At 34.3% G+C, this 19,555-nt stretch overlaps 1 protein-coding gene across 1 annotated transcript in view; it reads left to right on the top strand.

The window, feature by feature from the left end:
- The first annotated feature begins 11,180 nt into the window (after positions 1–11,180).
- The window catches only part of LOC102806866 (uncharacterized), a 51,543-nt gene continuing 43,168 nt past the window's right edge, over positions 11,181–19,555 (top strand). Inside the window, exon 1 of the mRNA XM_085496919.1 lies at positions 11,181–11,351. Coding sequence (XP_085353045.1) covers positions 11,226–11,351 — 126 coding nt within the window. The 5' untranslated portion in view covers positions 11,181–11,225. The remainder of the gene's footprint in view (positions 11,352–19,555) is intronic.

Genomic DNA, 19,555 nt, shown 5'->3' on the forward strand with positions numbered 1-19,555 from the left:
TTACGTTGCCCCGCAACGTATACCACGACCAAGAGAGCTGCATAAACTGCAACAATCAAGGAACAAGAATTTTCCCACACAGTGTTCTGTAAAATAAAATTGAAAGGTCGATTTATGTCAGAACGCAGCTTCCCTCAGCTCGCCGACGTTGTCCGAATCAGCAGGGATACTACTTGAACATTATTTGATACTGTTTATATACAATCACCCGTGTACCTAAATGAAACCAAATCCAAAGAAGCGAAGGATGTAATATTTTGGAAGACTTTAGTTGGTGACAAAAAGTCGTTAATGGTCTTTTTGTATTTTTTTTTTTAAAGAAAATATTGGAAACCAAGTAAATCATAAAATGAGAAAGAAAAAATCAATCACTTCAAGCACAGTCCCTCTATCATAGGGACTGTACTTCAAGCAAAAAAATTTAAATAGTTCATAATATTCTTGATCGCAGAACTTCCGAGTATTGGACAATAAACAACAAATTGTGAGATAGAAAAAAAAGAAGGTTTTTGCTCTTCGTCAAGGGGGAATTGAAAAAAAATGATGCAGGAACACTATTGTAGTTTTAGAAACCTCTCGTTTCAGTTTGAATTGTGAAATTACTAAATAAGCTGAGGTACAAAACATGCATTAAAGTATATTTATTTGGAACAATAGACTCTATTGTAGGATCTAGAGATCAACAAAGCATCCCCTGAAACAGAAAACTAACGTTTCTTCTTTCTATCATATATGGCGCCATGTCTTAGTTGGCAAAATTGCATAAAAAAAGATGTGATATGCAGATTTATTAAAATTTGCGCTGAACATGACTAAAAGCAAAACCTTTTTTTTTTTTACCTTTGTGATGATAAATGAATGAAGGCAAATGTCCATCAATTTTTAGTTAGCCAACTGTCTGCCTGTCATTTGTGTTTTTGATAACCCTACACATAATTTTGGTGAAATGCTAACTTTTATTTCATTCAAACTGGTCTATTATTATTTAATTCTTATGAAAATTAGCCATGTTCTACCCACAAAAATGACATTGTGAATTTACCTTCTTTGCTGTAGTGGATGACCTGAAATGATCAAGAACAAAAAGTTGTACAAAATAAATCAGTACTCTACAGGAAAATATTAGGTAAAAAAGTAAATAAATAAACATGTATAACACATACTCAACTCAATAATCAGAAAAACAAAACAATGGAATTAAGCAAAATAATCTAATCTTATAAGCCATTCTGATTGATCACATCATTACTTTTATACTAGTGGTGCAACAAACTCCTTATTGCTATATATGTTACAGCTGTGACTTTGGATCAAACTCAGATGCACACCTAAATCCAGATTTGGATGGTGTGTGCTGCATTAACATTTTGAATAAATACCTGGGTGTTTAAACATGAAAATTTGGAAAATAAACAACTCTCACCAGAAGCTTAATTGAAAGGGGTTAAATCATAGACCTTAGAAAGAGAGGGACTACAGTATTTCTTGTTTTAACCTGGGTTATAATCCTCCAAATAATCTCACAATCCTATTAACGAATAAACAACCATCTGCTTATTTGCATAGTTGGCAGCACTCATGAAATCGCGCAAAACGCGCGAGTTTGCCTGCGTGACTACGAAACTACGGTCATGAATATGTTAATTGTATGTTAAGTTTTCCACTTAGTATTACACGTTTCCAAATAGTTTAGAAAATTCAGAATTTTGACTTTTGTAAAGAAAGTCATCAAATTAAAATACCCTAATTACTTTGAAAATGGCACGACTCAAGTAAAAAACGCAATAATTTGAACAACTGATGTTTTATGTTTGTGAAATGGGGTGAAAAAACAGTGATCTAAAAACTAAAAAAAATCTGGACGAGTCCTGGCTTTCCAGACGACCTTTCAGACAGTTCGAAAATTTCAGAATTATGACTTTGAAATATAAACTAGCAAAACTAAAATACGCAAGTATCCTCGAAAATAGTATGATTTAAGTGAAAATACGATAATGCAAACAACAAGTGTTTTTATTTTCCCGAAAACGGGCAAAAATGTGGTAGTTGCAGGATAAGTATCGGTCAACCATTTGTCACCGCACATAAAATCAGCCGAGTAGTTAATTTATACTGGTGAAAAAACGAATGTAACTCTACATATATTAAGTGTCAACTAATAACCAGTAAAAAAAAATGGATCTTGTATTGAAATCTAGTAAAAATTCGATGTAATGAGCATAAGCACTGAAAGACGTGTTGCAAACTGCACGGCCGTTTGTGAGTGACGTCATACCTTAGCTGGGTCATTTGTTTATAACTGTAGTAACCCACGTTGCACGCCGGTTGTTGTGAAATTCTTTGTTTTATAATCCAGTTGCCCGTCTCTCTCTTTCTAAGGTCTATGGTTAAATTAATGATCAAATTTTTTCATCCTAAATACTATACCAGCCTTGCTACCACTTTTTTCATTCTTTGTAATTTAGAAATTTGGTCATTGGTGATCCCATACAATGAACTGTTAAAATAATTCATCTAGACGCATGGAGCCGGGATCAGCCACTGGTGGCGCTGTATACAATCAAAACTTATTTACACTTGCCATTGCTCACGCCAGCATCATTGCAAAAAGCAGAAACACAAGTTTGTTAAATATGGTGACCAGTTTAGTATGTTAGAAGCGTATACAGTCTTCAAATAACCACAATAGACAGAGCGTGGATCAAGACCAAATATACACAATTTTATTCTGTTTCATAATAAATGCATTTTAAAATAATATTCATGAGATATGTCTACGTCAAGTTATTAATATATTTCTTATGCTGTGCACATGCCCCGGCCCTTTTCAATATTCCACAACATATGCAACATCACAGTGAGGTCAATTGCAATTTACGTATTATGCATGCAGGCAATGTTCAGCACTGTCAATGATTTTTGTCAACCGAACCTGATTTATGGTGCTGATCATTGTTCGTATTTGAAGCCCACACGTAAGCGACGCTAACATATATATACACAAGCTAACAAGCCACACCAACCCAGCGACAGCTGAGGATTTGTACACACTCTCACCATGTCATACTCTGTAATATGCAATTACATTTCTGTCCTCCATAACTCTGGATTCCAAAAGAGCATGTGCAATAATCTCAGTACTTTTGATGTTCAAGCATTTGATTAAAGTTGAGACCCAGAATCGTGGTATATTTTTGAACATCTTTAGCTCCGCTGTCGACTTTGTCGAGCGGAGCTTATCATATGAGTGATTGTCTGGCGGCGTCCGGTGTCCGTTGTCCGTGTCAATGTTTTACTTTTTCGACTTCTTTTTGAAAACTACAAGCCTGAATGCTTTGATACTTGGTGTATATGTATCTTGGGTAGACCTCTCTCAGATTTGTTCATTTCATGATCATATCTTCAATTCTCTAATTTTTGTGAATATTTTTGTCATTTTTGGTAAAAAGTGATATTTTCGACTTCTTGTTCAAAACCGCAAGTCCAATTACTTTGATATTACATATATAGGTACTACATGTGGACTTCTCTCAGATTTGTTCATTTCATGATGATATCTTCAATTCTCTAATTTTGGTGAATATTTTTGTAATTTTTGGTAAAAAGTGATATTTTCACCTTCTTGTTAAAAACCGCAAGTCCAATTGCTTTGATATTACATATATAGGTACTACATGTGGTTCTAACTCAGATTTGTTCATTTCATGATGATATCTTTAATTCTCTAATTTTGGTGAATATTTTTGTAATTTTTGGTAAAAAGTGATATTTTCACCTTCTTGTTAAAAACCGCAAGTCCAATTGCTTTGATATTACATATATAGGTACTACATATGGACCTCTCTCAGATTTGTTCATTTTGTAATGATATATTTAATTCTCTAATTTTGGTGAATATTTTTGTCATTTTTAGTAAAAAGTGATATTTTCGACTTCTTGTTGAAAACTGCAAGTCCAATTGCTTTGATGTTACATATATAGGTACTACATGTGGTTCTAACTCAGATTTGTTCATTTCATGATGATATCTTTAATTCTCTAATTTTGATGAATATTTTTGTAATTTTTGGTAAAAAGTGATATTTTCCACATCTTGTTGTAAACCGCAAGTCCGATTGTTTTGATACTATACATATTGTTCATTTTTTAATGATACTTTCTGTTCTTTAATTGAAATGTGCATTGCTAACAGCGGAGCTATCTCAGCCGACAGGCTGCTTGTTTGAGTACAAATCATTTTGTGTAATACTTGTATATTTATAGTTTCGATAGCTCACAAGGGTGGTGCTGCGAAAACAACTGTTTCTACTTGGAACAGTTCCATTTTTTCACAGAAGATTCTCATCTAGTATACCAATAACTGTGGGTATCGATGAACTTATTAAAATGACAGAAACCTTGAGTAGAATAAAAAAACAGTAATTTATTTCCACTTTAGACTCCCATTTCAAGAAAACAAAGGCTCACATTGTACAGTCAGAATACAGTCTGATTCCCAGTTTGTTGATCAGTTCATAACAATAGATGGGATGTCTGCAACTTCAGTATGTTTTCCGTACCTCTGTTTTGAGTGAAAAAGCTCAAAAAAGCCTATTTTTGGGAGAAACTCGCATACACTTTGCTAGTTTGAGAAAAAAGAACAATTTCACAAAATTTACACACAGAGCTAACTAAAAATATATTACATGTAGGTAGTAACATTTCAGCCCACAAACCTAGGTCTCATTCTTAATCAATGACTCGCCATGTTGAAATCAGTGGTCAAGAATTATTATACACATGATTTCAACTTACAACAGTGTATGTCTTTGTCATTGTGTTATTTGTAACTGGTTTGAGGTGCATGAACTGCATTGACATATGTTATGGCAACTTTCAAATATATATCTTACATCAACACTAACTGGAAAACATTTTGAACACTGGGTGGCGCTATTCACATATAACGAATAATTTGAACTGGCTGTGAGAAAAAAATTTGGTGGAATAGTTAAAGTTGAAGCACTTGTGTGGTATTGAAAATAAGTAATTTTTTTTTTTTTGTGAAAATTGTCATGTAGGACTAGCAGTTTATTGATACAAAAAATTTTTAGATAAGTCCTTTTCACAGATTATGCAAATTACACAAAAATAGTAACCCATTATTATGTCAGTATATACTATTATTATACATCTGTCACCATAACGCCATAAGTTACAGCATGCCATAATTTGGCAGTATTTTATGGGGTATTTTCATCCCACCATATAAGGAAATGCGAATTCCAAATTTTGGAATGATTATGCATGTAAGCGTCTTCTAAAAACAAACAAACATGGCTGCCACCAGGGTTTGACCGGAATCAACACAAAGAAGTTCATTGATTCTGTTCTAAAGCTTTTGGATTTCAGCATTCCCATGATGTATCCTTAGAAGGAAAAGATGTATAATAATAAGGTTATTACAAGGATACCTCAAAGTATGCACGAAGACAGAACAGCAGGAGTATCGACCGATGCTCAGCGGAGGTCGATGCGACGGCGTACTGTCTGAGTAATAAACTCGTAATACTTTTTTGTTGACACTAATTCCTATTCTAGAATGCAATGTATTGCGACTAGCATGAAATATAATTAGTAAATAACGTTTTGATAATAAACTATTATCACCATGAAAAATGTTATAGGGGCACTTCCAGTTAAGCCTAATCTCACAACAAATTTACTTTCTGGATTAAAACTACAATGGATAACAAAATATAGATTAACTTTGTAAATAACATAAACAATAGTGTCCCATGATTCTTTGATGCAATCCCTGGACTTTGGAAGGTTCTTACTGAATTCTCGTTTAAAAAAAAAAAATAATGCCAGAGTTACACCAAAATATATCCCATATATTGTACATAGATACAACACTCGTGTTGCTTTCATACTGCCAATATTTGTAAATTCCAAATACACCCCATCATATCCTGATTGGTTATGGATGCAGTGGCAGGTCATCTTGTGCGTGAAAAAACATGGCATATGTTCTGCATCAAGTTTGCGTTGGTCAACTTAGCAGAGCTGTTCATGTTGCTGATTGATCATTGTGTGAACTTTTCCATTTTCAAGTTTTCAGCATCGTTTTCGTCCTTATTTGTTACATATGTTCTTTGGGTGGACAACTATGAGATTTGATCATTTTGTGCCGCGATGTTCTATTTTAAATAAATATTTGATTAAAAATGTTATTTGTGACTTCTTGAAAACCTCTACTCCAATTGCTTTGATACTTGTATGTGTATCTTAGGTGAATCTCTATTGAATATTTCATGACGATATTTTCAATTCAGAAATTTTATACTTTTGTCATTTTTAGTCGAAAAGGTTGAGTTCTTGAAAACATCTACTCTGATTGTTTTGATACTTGGTATACCGGTATGTGTACTTTGGTTGAAACTCTATTAGGTTTCAGTATTTTGTGATGATATTTATTTACTATTCTGTAATTTAAGTGAATATTTTTGTTAATTTTGGTCAAAAATGCTATTTGACTTCTTCTTGATAACTGGTATACATATACATGTATCTTTGGTGGAACTTGATTAGATTAGTTCATTTTGTGTCATAAGGGGAATTAATTCACAGACATATCCTATATCTGGAATTGATGAATCCAAAACTTTGATACTGTTAAAGTATCCTCTTCAGTGATAAAATCTAAACACACTGTTGAAGCCAGAGTTATTTATTTCTCCACTATGATATAACTAAGTCGTCAGCAGTGGCACAATGGATATGGGCAGTGTGGTAGTAAATCAAAGCACTGTGGCGGTACCACTACATTATTTGTATCTTGGGGAGAACACTGAGAGGCTAACAATTGCAATTGCCATGGCAACAATCATATAATCGACCATGTTTGTGATATGGCAAGAATATTTTGGCAACAATAACCATGGCAAATAATTAATATTTTATGGTATAGCACATTATCAACTTTATTTAAAAAACAGCACTCTTTAAAGACAGCAGAGCTATATCGACAGACTGATTGCTTGTTATTACCTTATCATTTCCAAACACTTCAAAACAAGTTTAAATATTTGCATGTGAAACAGTGTGACTGGATTGATGATAGATCATTTACTAATTAGCTAATTAGTAATCCATTTCTTAATACCTTATGTCAAAATACGTTTGGATCTTTAGAGTAGTCACAAATTTTCATGTCAGGTCCTGTTAGACTTAAAATATAGCATACATACTTTTAGTATGTGTTTGTTTTGGATATTTCAACTTTGTCATTCTGTACTTCGTTTAGTAATTCAGACCAAACAAAAGCAAGTAATTCTAGTTCCCCTAAAGGGTAAACAATGGTTAAGTCCCATACTTTGGTCATAGTCTCAACATGAGACTCTGAATAACAGGTAGTCTATGAAGATAGCGTCATCATGCAGTATTAATGAACAAAATTCACATTACAATCTATGCTTCCAAACAACCCAATATTTATGCTGGAGAACATGGTAAACTGTCAAGTAGTCAAACTGTCAAGTAGTCAAACAAGTAAGAAAAAATAACATGGACCCTATGGTATGCATAAAAATGTAAGTTCTACAAAAGAAATGTCAGTGAATACAATATTTTTCTAAAAAATCTCCTGCAGCTTCCATGGACAAGTAGACAGCTCCTAATTAATATTGCTAAAACACCAGTTGTGAACTTTAATTCATATTTATTGAGTTACATCATTATGACAAGGGAAAAAAAAATATTTCTGTTTTCCAGGTTATATAATAAATTCTCTAATTGATATTTCATGGGTATTTTTCTGACTGTATCTGTATGTATTAATATATGTACACATATCTAAATTGGTGGTTGAAATTTCCAACCCAGTTTATAAAATTGTTCACAAACAGCTGATTACTGGTTAGCATGCATGTAGTTGTTGCATTGCGCAATCATTTTTACAGTACCAAACTATATGGAAATTTTAATCTGGTTGAATTATTAGAGTGAACATCTGTGATTACATAAAATATATTACCAGTAAATGCCATACATAATGTACCACTTGTTGTACTTCACAAGTAAGTTGGGGGTGATGAACCCCCCAAATTTTGGTAAATTGGTATTATATGACATCATCAGCTTGTTGAAAAGCAATATTGTAATTGATTGGCAGTTTTGTGAACTAAGTTGCAGTACTGATGTATTCCTTCTCATGGAAGCAATCTGTATATTCAAAACAAAGATTCTGTGGAAAGGTGAATGAAAATGCAATAATAGGCCAAGAATGAAAATTTTAGTTCAAATAATGTTTCATAATTTACTAGTACCTTGCTTAGTGAGAGATACATTTACATATTCATTATTTGGGACAGGCATTTTACTTCTCTAACCAGTCCAATGTACATGTACAAGCAATTAGTTAATTTCGACCCATGATCTGTGGTGTAGATATTGGGAGTGAACATTGGAATACAAAATGTCAATACCGGTAACTATTGTTTTATCAATGTCACAATACAAATATTACAATACAGTTTTGTACAAAGAGTATAAGACTAAAACAATTATACATTTGAAATATAACTGGTAGTGGGCCTTCCCGTGTATACGTTCTGTCTGTTCATGAAGATAAATAATAAAATTATGAATTCTATGTAATAACTTTATTACTCTACAAGTACCATCTGTATGGTGAAGAAAAACCTTAAATGCATCACAGAGACAAAAACAAACAATATATTAAATACTACAAATACGATTTAAAAAAAAAATATTAAAAAAATAATACCATGTTCTTATTTGATTTTGCATATTGTATTTTTTTAAGTAGCCTTTCCTCTTTCTAGTTTTTGTAATCACATTCTTTGAATGAGAATGTTTTTCCCTGCTTATGTAATTAACAATTTAGGATAAAGAGAATTTCAAAGATGATGATGATGATGACGATGATGGTAGCTAAGCCATCACGGAACCTGGAACTCTATTTCATATTATTCATAATTTCACATATTTGTGTAGTTGCACAAGATTTTCCCGTTGTTTTTTTATAAAAATTGAGAATAGCTTATAGATAGCAAATGTCACAAAATCAAACTTTCCACATACAAATAGATGCAAAATGTTTGAGTGATCAAAATTATAGAAATAACAATTTACAGCTTTATCAGGCCAGCTTTCAGAAAACATAATTTGATACTTTGCTTGATAAATCATGTTCAAAGTACCACACTTATGACATGGCTTTGACTTCACATCCACATTGTTTAAAAGAAAGGGCTTCTGTGAGTTTGAAAATAAAAAAAGACGTTGCCATAGTGGTACATGTTATTACATCAGGATTTAGAAAGCCCGAAGTTTGAATAATCCATTTATATTGGACATTGTAAATAGTGATGTAACATATTGTGACTAATTTATCATAATAGAATATATTAGTATAAGTCGTATCCATGCATGCTTCAGCATCCTTAAGTGATGTCAATTGTGGTAATCATGGACTAAACTAATTTACTTGTGTGCTAAAAGTTTATCAAAATTAAGAATTTCTGCCATTCTGGAACTGAATTGCTGTGTATGGACAAATTTTGTTTAAACTTGGTACATACATTGGAAATTTGTCTTTCAGATCAGATTTAAAATGGCTGCTCAGTGGCCATTTTGTTTTTATGAATGAGGTTCTGGAGCTGTATCTCTGATATGCCTTGATCAAATCATGTTCAAACATTGTATACCATGCATCTTGTCTCGTGTATGCATGTGTAATCAGATACAAGACAACAGAATGGGGGACATTTAAACAATTTTAAAAATTCACAAATTGAACATTTCTGAACCAGATTTTGTTAGTGTGCTGATGGATTTCTTTCAAACTTGATCCATACATTGGCCATTATGGGGTGTAATAGGGTTCAGGAGCTGCATCTCAGTTTGGTTTGCTATTGAACCAACAAAAACCCTGTCTTGACGTGACTTGTTCACTATGGGGTAGTAGGTATAGTTTGTAGGATTAGAATTACTAATTTACTCGTACAATAACGCTGGTTTTTCTAGAAGAAACTGCAAGAGTGAAAACTGCAATTCAGTGGTGCCACCAAGTGGAGAAAATAGAGCTCTCTCTACCAGGGTTTTTGATAATTCTAAATTAAAATGGAGCATTCTATGGCTTCCTTGGGGCCAAAATTACTATCAGACAGCTCACAGTTGATGACTGGCCACATGTGATCCCTGGTCAATCAGAATTTTATGATTGCCAGAGGATCGGCTCCCTATTGTAAGGTGGTGCATGGCCATTGCATGAGGGTGCTGCGCCCCTGTTCCCTGCAATAATATTTTTGTAAATTTTAATATATCTTGATAATTATTTTTTTTTTCATATAAGAGCCCATAAACACACCAAAATGTAACAAAAGGAAATGTGTAAATTACCGAAGATTTGATCTCTTGTAAACAAAATTATGGGTTAGCAAGAATCTTTTTTAGGAGAGTAGTAGCTTGAATATCTTCCCATTAATAGAATAATCATGTTATCACCATTAAAACATAGGCTGATGTATCCTACATACATGTAAATTATATCTGACAATTATTGGAAAGACCCCTTGAAAAATATTTGAATTCAAACATGTTTCTACTTTTCAGTAATTATTATATCTTACGAAATAAGTTTTTTTTTTCATCTTTCGGCCTTCTAAAATTTTAGTAAATGTTTTAAAATCATTTGTTTAATGTCAAAATGAAGAGAAAATATTTACAAACCTATGTCGACAATGTTAGCTTTGTTGCAGGTACCGGGGTGAATTCAAATCACCTCATCAATAAAAGAACAAATTATAGTCTAAACTCGGTATGTTTTATAGGTGGCCATTGTTGGCTGACTGAGAAACTGTGAAAGTGTTCCTAATTTTGTGGGAAAACACTAGCAAAGAGTTTCTAGTTGGTGATTTTGCTAGAGGTGTAGTGCACATGTTCAGATTTCAAGATGGAATTAATGAATTACATTGTTTTTCTATTTCATTTACAGACTTTGTGGACAAGCTGAACATGAACGATGATGTGATTGGTACACATTTGGTTAACTATTACCTTTAAGGTGAGCTGATATATACATGTATTGGTATACAAATAACTTGAACTCTGACCCCTGACCCGTACCATCACCATTCTTTACATACTTGAGTGAATACCTTTGTGTGAGCTTAGCAGAAGCATTTTTGCTATCGCTCAAATGACACTGAAATGAAAACATGCGGCTACATATCAAACTAACGGTACTTGTGTTGGTTTTCTTCAAGTATGTTTTGGGTAATGAAGAACAATATCACTGGTTAACTCCATGCATATACCAAGAACCACAACAGTGTGGTCAAGAGGTAAGAATTGCGTATGTAAACGTCACAGTACAAAATCGCAGTTTTTCCGTTATGTTGAGGAAATAAATTTACAGTTCAGTTGCTACATCATAGTTTACGTTGTTGACGATATCACCTACATGTATGTTTAGACAATTGTCCTTATTTCGGTTTGTTTTACACCTGTACAGACCAATAAGTGGTTTGACTATTGACTAGGCTCTTTGTTTATTCTTCTGCTGTACTTGTATGTCAGGTAAATCACTAAAAATTATGCAACCACTCTTTTAGGTTATTTTTCAATAATGCCACAGCTTTAGGTAGCTTAATAGTTATCTCCACTCCATGAATGCTATATCCCACACTGCACAGTAGTACCACGATACTTGTTGATGGTAGATTTATAATAGGAGGAAATGACAGGTATTTTTATGATGTTTACCAGGAAATTAAATTATTGTTTACTTTCCTGATATTGGTATTAAAAATAAATGTTTCTAGCCTTGTTTATGGCATCTCGATAAAAGATTGTTTATACATGCCACTACTCTGTTAAAGTAGATAAAAATAATAATAATAATAATAATAATAATAATAATAATAATAATAAAAATAAAAATAATAATAATAACTTTATTGCATCCTTAGAAATACAATGTTTCTATCAGTTAATAGCAATAAAGATTAGTTGTGGTAACCACTACTACAAAAAGAAACTTAGTTGTTAATGGGAAAGTTAACCTGTTGTGACAAATAATTCCTGGAAAAAGTGAGTCAGAAAGTACTGATATCTTTTGTTTAGTTTGTTATGACCGGTAAGCCAAATTTTTCATTTAAATGATTGAATGTTTGTCATAAACATAATCTTTATTGGTATGTAGTATTCATAAATCAGCTTCACTTGAGTTGAGGTTTTTGCACAAAATTGTATATATTACACACTGAGTGTGTATGTTTTGCTTGTACTCCATTTTAATAAAATCATCGTGCATGGGTTGCTTTTTATTAGCTCGGCTGCCATCATAATTGACAGTGAGACTATTCATGTAGGTGATTTCTTGTTGTTTGTACATTTGGTACATATCTTCAATTATTAGCCAATATTTTTGACATTTTTTTTTATAGCTTTGTCCAAAACTCTGACAAATTTGATTCTGTGAATATAACTTTTATTTTTTAATTTTAGTGAATATTTGTTGTCATTTTCAGTATAGTTTGATATATATTTATTTTTATTTTACCTAATTGACTTTCATAATAAGGATTATACAGTGTAACAGGTAGGGGATTCAGACAATTGTGTAACATGTACAGTTGACTCATAACTGTTTACTGTGCATAAAAAAGCAACCCAACTAGCAGTATTGCAATATACAGTCAAAATCGATTTAGCATGACATGAGCCGCCTGACACATTTTGTTCTGTTAGGTGATTTACCTGACATAATGATTAAAGGCTTGTCAAAAGTACAAGCCTGTATAATATTGTATCAATAACGATGTGTCATTAAACGTGTGCTTATCTACACTGGGCGATGGCCAGTGTGACTTTTATAAATTCTTGCATTTAGAGTAATCAATGTCTGCAATATTTCTAATAAATAAATCATAGACTACATTGTCAATGAGTGTTACGTCTAGACACTACTTGATTTTTGCTCATTTAATTAAAAATACAACACAAAAACTGTCTCACTATCCAATTGTTGAACTTCACTAATTTTCATTATAGCTCACCGATTTGCAAACAGTATTGTTAGTTCTGATGTACCCGGTAACAGTTTGTAATGATAAGCTGATACTGCAACTTTGTTAAGAAAACATTGGGCTATATTACAATACATGGGCTATTAGTTGTTTGTAAATAACCTTCCTTGTTATGTCCAAATTTCCATTATGCCATTTTCTCCTGAAATACTCAATTTTTTAATTCCTAGTCTAGTTGTATTTTGCATGTCTTAGTTTTATTTTTTTTATTTTTTTAAAGACCATACTGCTGTACCTTTCTTCATCAGTGTCGTGTCAATAAAATATTATTATTATAGAGTTCATTCATCTCTTGGATACACAAAAATGTTTACAGTATATTTATATACCTGTTATATCAACAACAAACATAACAAAATTATAAACCACTCAAAAAAAGAATAATTTCTCTTGGCTTTTTTTTTTTCTGATAACCATGACCTTTATACAGTCATACATGTACATTCACAACTGTTGTCCAACAGAGTTAAACCAATCTGTTCTATTATATGTCTGTAACTTTCTTTGTTAATTATACTGTAAACATATTATTTCGTGTTACAGCATGCATCTTTTTTTCTGAATGTCATTGTTAACATATTGTACTCTTCCCACATGCCTAATCTAGATGATAGTTGCGTTCACGCACAGCTCCTTAGCACGGGCTAAGAGGTCAAATTCCTTAGCCTGTGCTAAGAAAACGTGCGTGAACGCTTAGCACGGGCTAAGGAATGCTAAGTACGGGTTAAATCTGATCCGAATTTAAGACGCGGTCTAGACCCTTAGCACGGGCTAACAGAGTGTGCGCGAACGCTTAGCCCAGGACTAAGCGCTCTCTCCTCTGCATTGTCCCATGTTCGTATAACTACTCTATTCCACCAGTCATTACTCCGCGCTCGCTTCCACACTGATCGGGTCACTGTAGTAGAGCGTACAGCAGCTCCAATCGTAGACAGAATAAATTTGGTTCACTGTCTACGACATGCATTAATAAAACTATGTATTCTGTTACGCCGTTGTATACTGTTTCTGTGCATCCAAATAAGTTGGGTCCGTCTTTTCTCGCGTTCCTGTGCACGTCGCTTCAAAATTAGAACAAAACATGTCAGCAGCAGAAATAGTACCTCGCGCATGTCATCCATTTTTCGTTCGTAAATAGCGGCTTGCCAAAAGTAACCGACTGATGGCGCCCCTTAGCTCGTGCTTACGACTGGCCTTTGCTGAACTGTGCGTCAGATCACGTTTGAGCTTGCGCGTAGAGGCGGGGACCAGCCAAACGACTGGCCCTCCCTGTGCGTGGATGCAATTGGGTCTAGCCGAAATGCTAATATGCTACATAAGCCTAAATCAGCTTAAATCTTAGCCCGTACTTCGTGTAACGTGAACACAACTAATAGGCCATGGATCTACACCCAGTGTTTACATGTTTACATTTATTTATGCTTATGCTTTATACATGGTATTACCATAATCCTACAAATTTGTTGAAATAATCTCAGATTAAATGTGTACAGTTTCATTCTCATCTTTTCAAAGGGAGGACAGACTAATGAATGTAAAAACACATTTATATTATTTTGTAAATTTCTAGAGCAGTTGGGCTACTAAATTAAAAAAATGCCGGTGTCCCTAGAATTAGAGTTGGTAGTCTGTGTCTTGGGCCACTGGTAATTTCTAGCCCTGTATTTTTCTGAAAGTCACTATGATTGGCTTTACAAATCCATGTTCTTGTTTTTGTTTTTTATAAAATTTTGAAAAGCATAGCATTTGTAATGATCAGAATATATAACTGCAAAATCTTTCACTTTGCTAGCTGCTCAGAATTTTGGCAGTTTGATGTTAAAATGGCAGTGAAATTGTCTCTACAACAAAATTTAGAGATTTTCAATGAGTTTGTTTTGTGTATTTGTGTATTCTTACTTTTTATGAGCTTGGAAAGACTTTCAAATCTAACACTCCAGCCACAATTCAATTGTACATAATTTATGCTGTATAACTAGGGGCATATACAATAAATTAATTTAGGGGGGATGGTAGGGTTAGAGTTAAGGGTACAATGAAAAGTCTTTCTGCCTAATACCTGACAGTTGTGTTATTTATGAATGTACGCAGCCACTATATACTTTTCACAAATGGCGACCCTTCCTTTAATTGCCAGCCGTTATTGTTGTATACCGTGTACCATGGAGACTGTACTACAATACTAAGTAAGCAATGTTTTCACTCGGCAAACATTTTAAATACGGAAGCTTCAAATTGCCAGTTTCATTTCCTTATAATTTTGTCATACCAGTTCACTTCCTTGTCGTTATCAATCGCTAAAAAGTAAAGTCACAATTGTACTTTTCAATTTCTTTTCACTTGTAGCTTTCTCTAAAAACAAGGCACGTGCTAACATGTTTCGATTATTGAAAGCATGAGGAAAAGTGGTCTTACAATGTCCAAACAAAAACAAAAAATCTGTAAAAGAAGTTCTCTTTTTTATTTGTGAAAGATGACGTGTATTCCTGAAATGATGTATGTTAGAAGGTAAAAGTATTTCTAATGCGCACTAGTCTATTTTCTTTCTTGCATTAGTAATAAGTTACTACCAGTAATATTATTTATCTAATCTAGTTGTTTTATATAATAGTAAATTGAGTTATCACTATGTTTTATTTGACATATATTGCATCATGTATTCTGTAATTTTAAAAATGTACTTTAATACTAACTTTATACAGGTATTATACAAATTAATGTGAATTTTTTTTTCCACTATCAGAAATACAACATGATTTTAAAAACTTCTTATAGTTAAAAAATATTCTTTGTTTTGTCATTTGTATATAAATCTGTCGATGATGCACAGAAAAAATAAATATCTTTAGCCCCCTCTGAGGCTTTATCTGTCACTATGAACTTTGCATAGGTTCTCAAGAAGTTGTGAGTATTTGTCGTATGGCTTATGACTCATCTTGAAAAGTTGAGTGGCCTTACACCATAAAAAACATTTTTTTCATCATGAAATTCCTTGAATCAGCAAGAGATTGATTTAATCCTATCTGGACTTTATCACTTGCAGAGTTACAGTGAACTATTCAGATTTAATTTGTTTATTTTTAGCCCCGCTGATGATTGTTCGTCGTTCGTGTCAACTTTTTAGCTCCGCTGTTGACTTTGTCGAGCGGAGCTTATCATATGAGTGATTGTCCGCCGTCATCCGTGTCAATGTATTACTTTTTCGATTTCTTGAAAACTACAAGCCTGAATGCTTTGATACTTGGTGTATATGTACCTTGGGTAGACCTCTCTCAGATTTGATCATTTCATGATGATATCTTCAATTCTCTAATTTTAGTGAATATTTTTGGTAAAAAGTGATATTTTCGACTTCTTGTTAAAAATCGCAAGTCTGATTGCTTTTATATTTTATACATATAGTCACTAAATACAGGCGGACCTCTCCCAAATTTGTTCATTTCGTGACGATATTTTCAATTCTCTAACAGAAATGTGCATTGCTAACAGCGGAGCTATTTCAGCCTACAAGCTGCTTGTCCTATTAATGACGTACAATTTTATACATACTATCTGAACCATGCTTTGTAATTGTTTTATTTGAGATTACACTCGTATAGGTGTATGTCTGGGAAATTTGCCATGCAGTAGCTTCTCAAACTGTCTATTTGGAACATTTCAATCCTTTCTTGTGCCTAATTTAGTGTCTGATTTACTGGTATGCATGTTTTTTTATAGGCACTGATGCCTATTCAAGAATACAATGCTCATTGTGACTAGCATGAATGGGTAAACCCAGTTCGCCAATGAGCTGATATCACCATAAAACGTGCTGATGCTTTTTCAATGCTCAGTTAATCTTAAAAAAAATTACTTATTTTCATTTCCTTTTTTATTAAAAAAAATATGTTGTTTCAAATAGAAATAATGCTAAAAAAAAGGTTACTTTGACATTGATAAACCACTTTTGTGTTGTGTTCACTAATGCTGATATTCTGAAATACTTTCGACCGCACCATCTAAACTGATTGGTTTATAACTGACTTGACCAAGTTGTACATTAAATGACACTGTTCCAGGACGACTCATGTATGAAAAAAACATTGCGAATATTGTTTGGCTTTGAGTGTTCATGTGCCACTGGAACCATTTGCTTTTGATGAAACTAACTTTCTTTGCATTCTATAACAAACCAACACATTTTTTTATATTTTAAAGTGGGGGAATTCGTCACCTACGCATGCGTCAGATGGCCAAAGCGTGTCATTATTTACAAACAAGTGTCAACCCTTAGTGTGTGTTGTTATTGCCACTTGGGACTCGATTCCCGCACATGCACAGGTGACGACCCTCCCGCTTTAATAAGACTTAGTAATAATCAATGTTTGTTTCTTGCCTTACTTGCCTGTAAAACAGTGTGTCTTGGCTGCAATACTGTTCCTTGCCTTCCTTGCCTGTAAGTGTGTCTTGGCTGTAATACTGTTTCTTGCCTTACTTGCCTGTAAAACATTGTGTCCTGGCTGCAATACTGTTTCTTGCCTTACTTGCCTGTAAAACAGTGTGTCTTGGCTGTAATACTGTTTCTTGCCTTACTTGCCTGTAAAACAGTGTGTCTTGGCTGTAATACTGTTTCTTGCCTTACTTGCCTGTAAAACAGTGTCTCTTGGCTGCAATACTGTTTCTTGCCTTCCTTGCCTGTAAAACAGTGTGTCTTGGCTGTAATACTGTTTCTTGCCTTACTTGCCTGTAAAACAGTGTGTCCTGGCTGCAATACTGTTTCTTGCCTTCCTTGCCTGTAAAACAGTGTGTCTTGGCTGTAATACTGTTTCTTGCCTTACTTGCCTGTAAAACAGTGTCTTGGCTGTAATACTGTTTCTTGCCTTCCTTGCCTGTAAAACAGTGTGTCTTGGCTGTAATACTGTTTCTTGCCTTACTTGCCTGTAAAACAGTGTCTTGTCTGCAATACTGTTTCTTGCCTTCCTTGCCTGTAAAACAGTGTGTCTTGGCTGTAATACTGTTTCTTGCCTTACTTGCCTGTAAAACAGTGTGTCTTGGCTGCAATACTGTTTCTTGCCTTCCTTGCCTGTAAAACAGTGTGTCTTGGCTGTAATACTGTTTCTTGCCTTACTTGCCTGTAAAACAGTGTGTCTTGGCTGCAATACTGTTTCTTGCCTTCCTTGCCTGTAAAACAGTGTGTCTTGTCTGCAATACTGTTTCTTGCCTTCCTTGCCTGTAAAACAGTGTGTCTTGGCTGTAATACTGTTTCTTGCCTTACTTGCCTGTAAAACAGTGTGTCTTGTCTGCAATACTGTTTCTTGCCTTCCTTGCCTGTAAAACAGTGTGTCTTGGCTGTAATACTGTTTCTTGCCTTACTTGCCTGTAAAACAGTGTCTCTTGGCTGCAATACTGTTTCTTGCCTTCCTTGCCTGTAAAACAGTGTGTCTTGGCTGTAATACTGTTTCTTGCCTTACTTGCCTGTAAAACAGTGTCTTGGCTGCAATACTGTTTCTTGCCTTACTTGCCTGTAAAACAGTGTGTCTTGGCTGCAATACTGTTTCTTGCCTTCCTTGCCTGTAAAACAGTGTGTCTTGTCTGCAATACTGTTTCTTGCCTTCCTTGCCTGTAAAACAGTGTGTCTTGGCTGTAATACTGTTTCTTGCCTTACTTGCCTGTAAAACAGTGTGTCTTGGCTGCAATACTGTTTCTTGCCTTCCTTGCCTGTAAAACAGTGTGTCCTGGCTGCAATACTGTTTCTTGCCTTACTTGCCTGTAAAACAGTGTGTCTTGGCTGTAATACTGTTTCGTGCCTTACTTGCCTGTAAAACAGTGTGTCTTGGCTGTAATACTGTTTCTTGCCTTCCTTGCCTGTAAAACAGTGTGTCTTGGCTGCAATACTGTTTCTTGCCTTACTTGCTTGTAAAACAGTGTGTCTTGGCTGTAATACTGTTTCTTGCCTTCCTTGCCTGTAAAACAGTGTGTCTTGGCTGCAATACTGTTTCTTGCCTTACTTGCCTGTAAAACAGTGTGTCTTGGCTGTAATACTGTTTTTTGCCTTCCTTGCCTGTAAAACAGTGTGTCTTGGCTGTAATACTGTTTCTTGCCTTATTGCCTGTAAAACAGTGTGTCTTGGCTGTAATACTGTTTCTTGCCTTCCTTGCCTGTATTAAAGTGTGTCTTGGCTGTAATACTGTTTCTTGCCTTACTTGCCTGTAAAACAGTGTGTCTTGGCTGTAATACTGTTTCTTGCCTTACTTGCCTGTAAAACAGTGTGTCTTGGCTGTAATACTGTTTCTTGCCTTACTTGCCTGTAAAACAGTGTGTCTTGGCTGTAATACTGTTTCTTGCCTTACTTGCCTGTAAAACAGTGTGTCTTGGCTGCAATACTGTTTCTTGCCTTCCTTGCCTGTAAAACAGTGTGTCTTGGCTGTAATACTGTTTCTTGCCTTACTTGCCTGTAAAACAGTGTGTCTTGGCTGTAA

This window comes from Saccoglossus kowalevskii, chromosome 3 (genome assembly GCF_978046115.1).
Source record: "Saccoglossus kowalevskii chromosome 3, keSacKowa6.1, whole genome shotgun sequence".
NCBI classification, from domain to species: domain Eukaryota; kingdom Metazoa; phylum Hemichordata; class Enteropneusta; family Harrimaniidae; genus Saccoglossus; species Saccoglossus kowalevskii.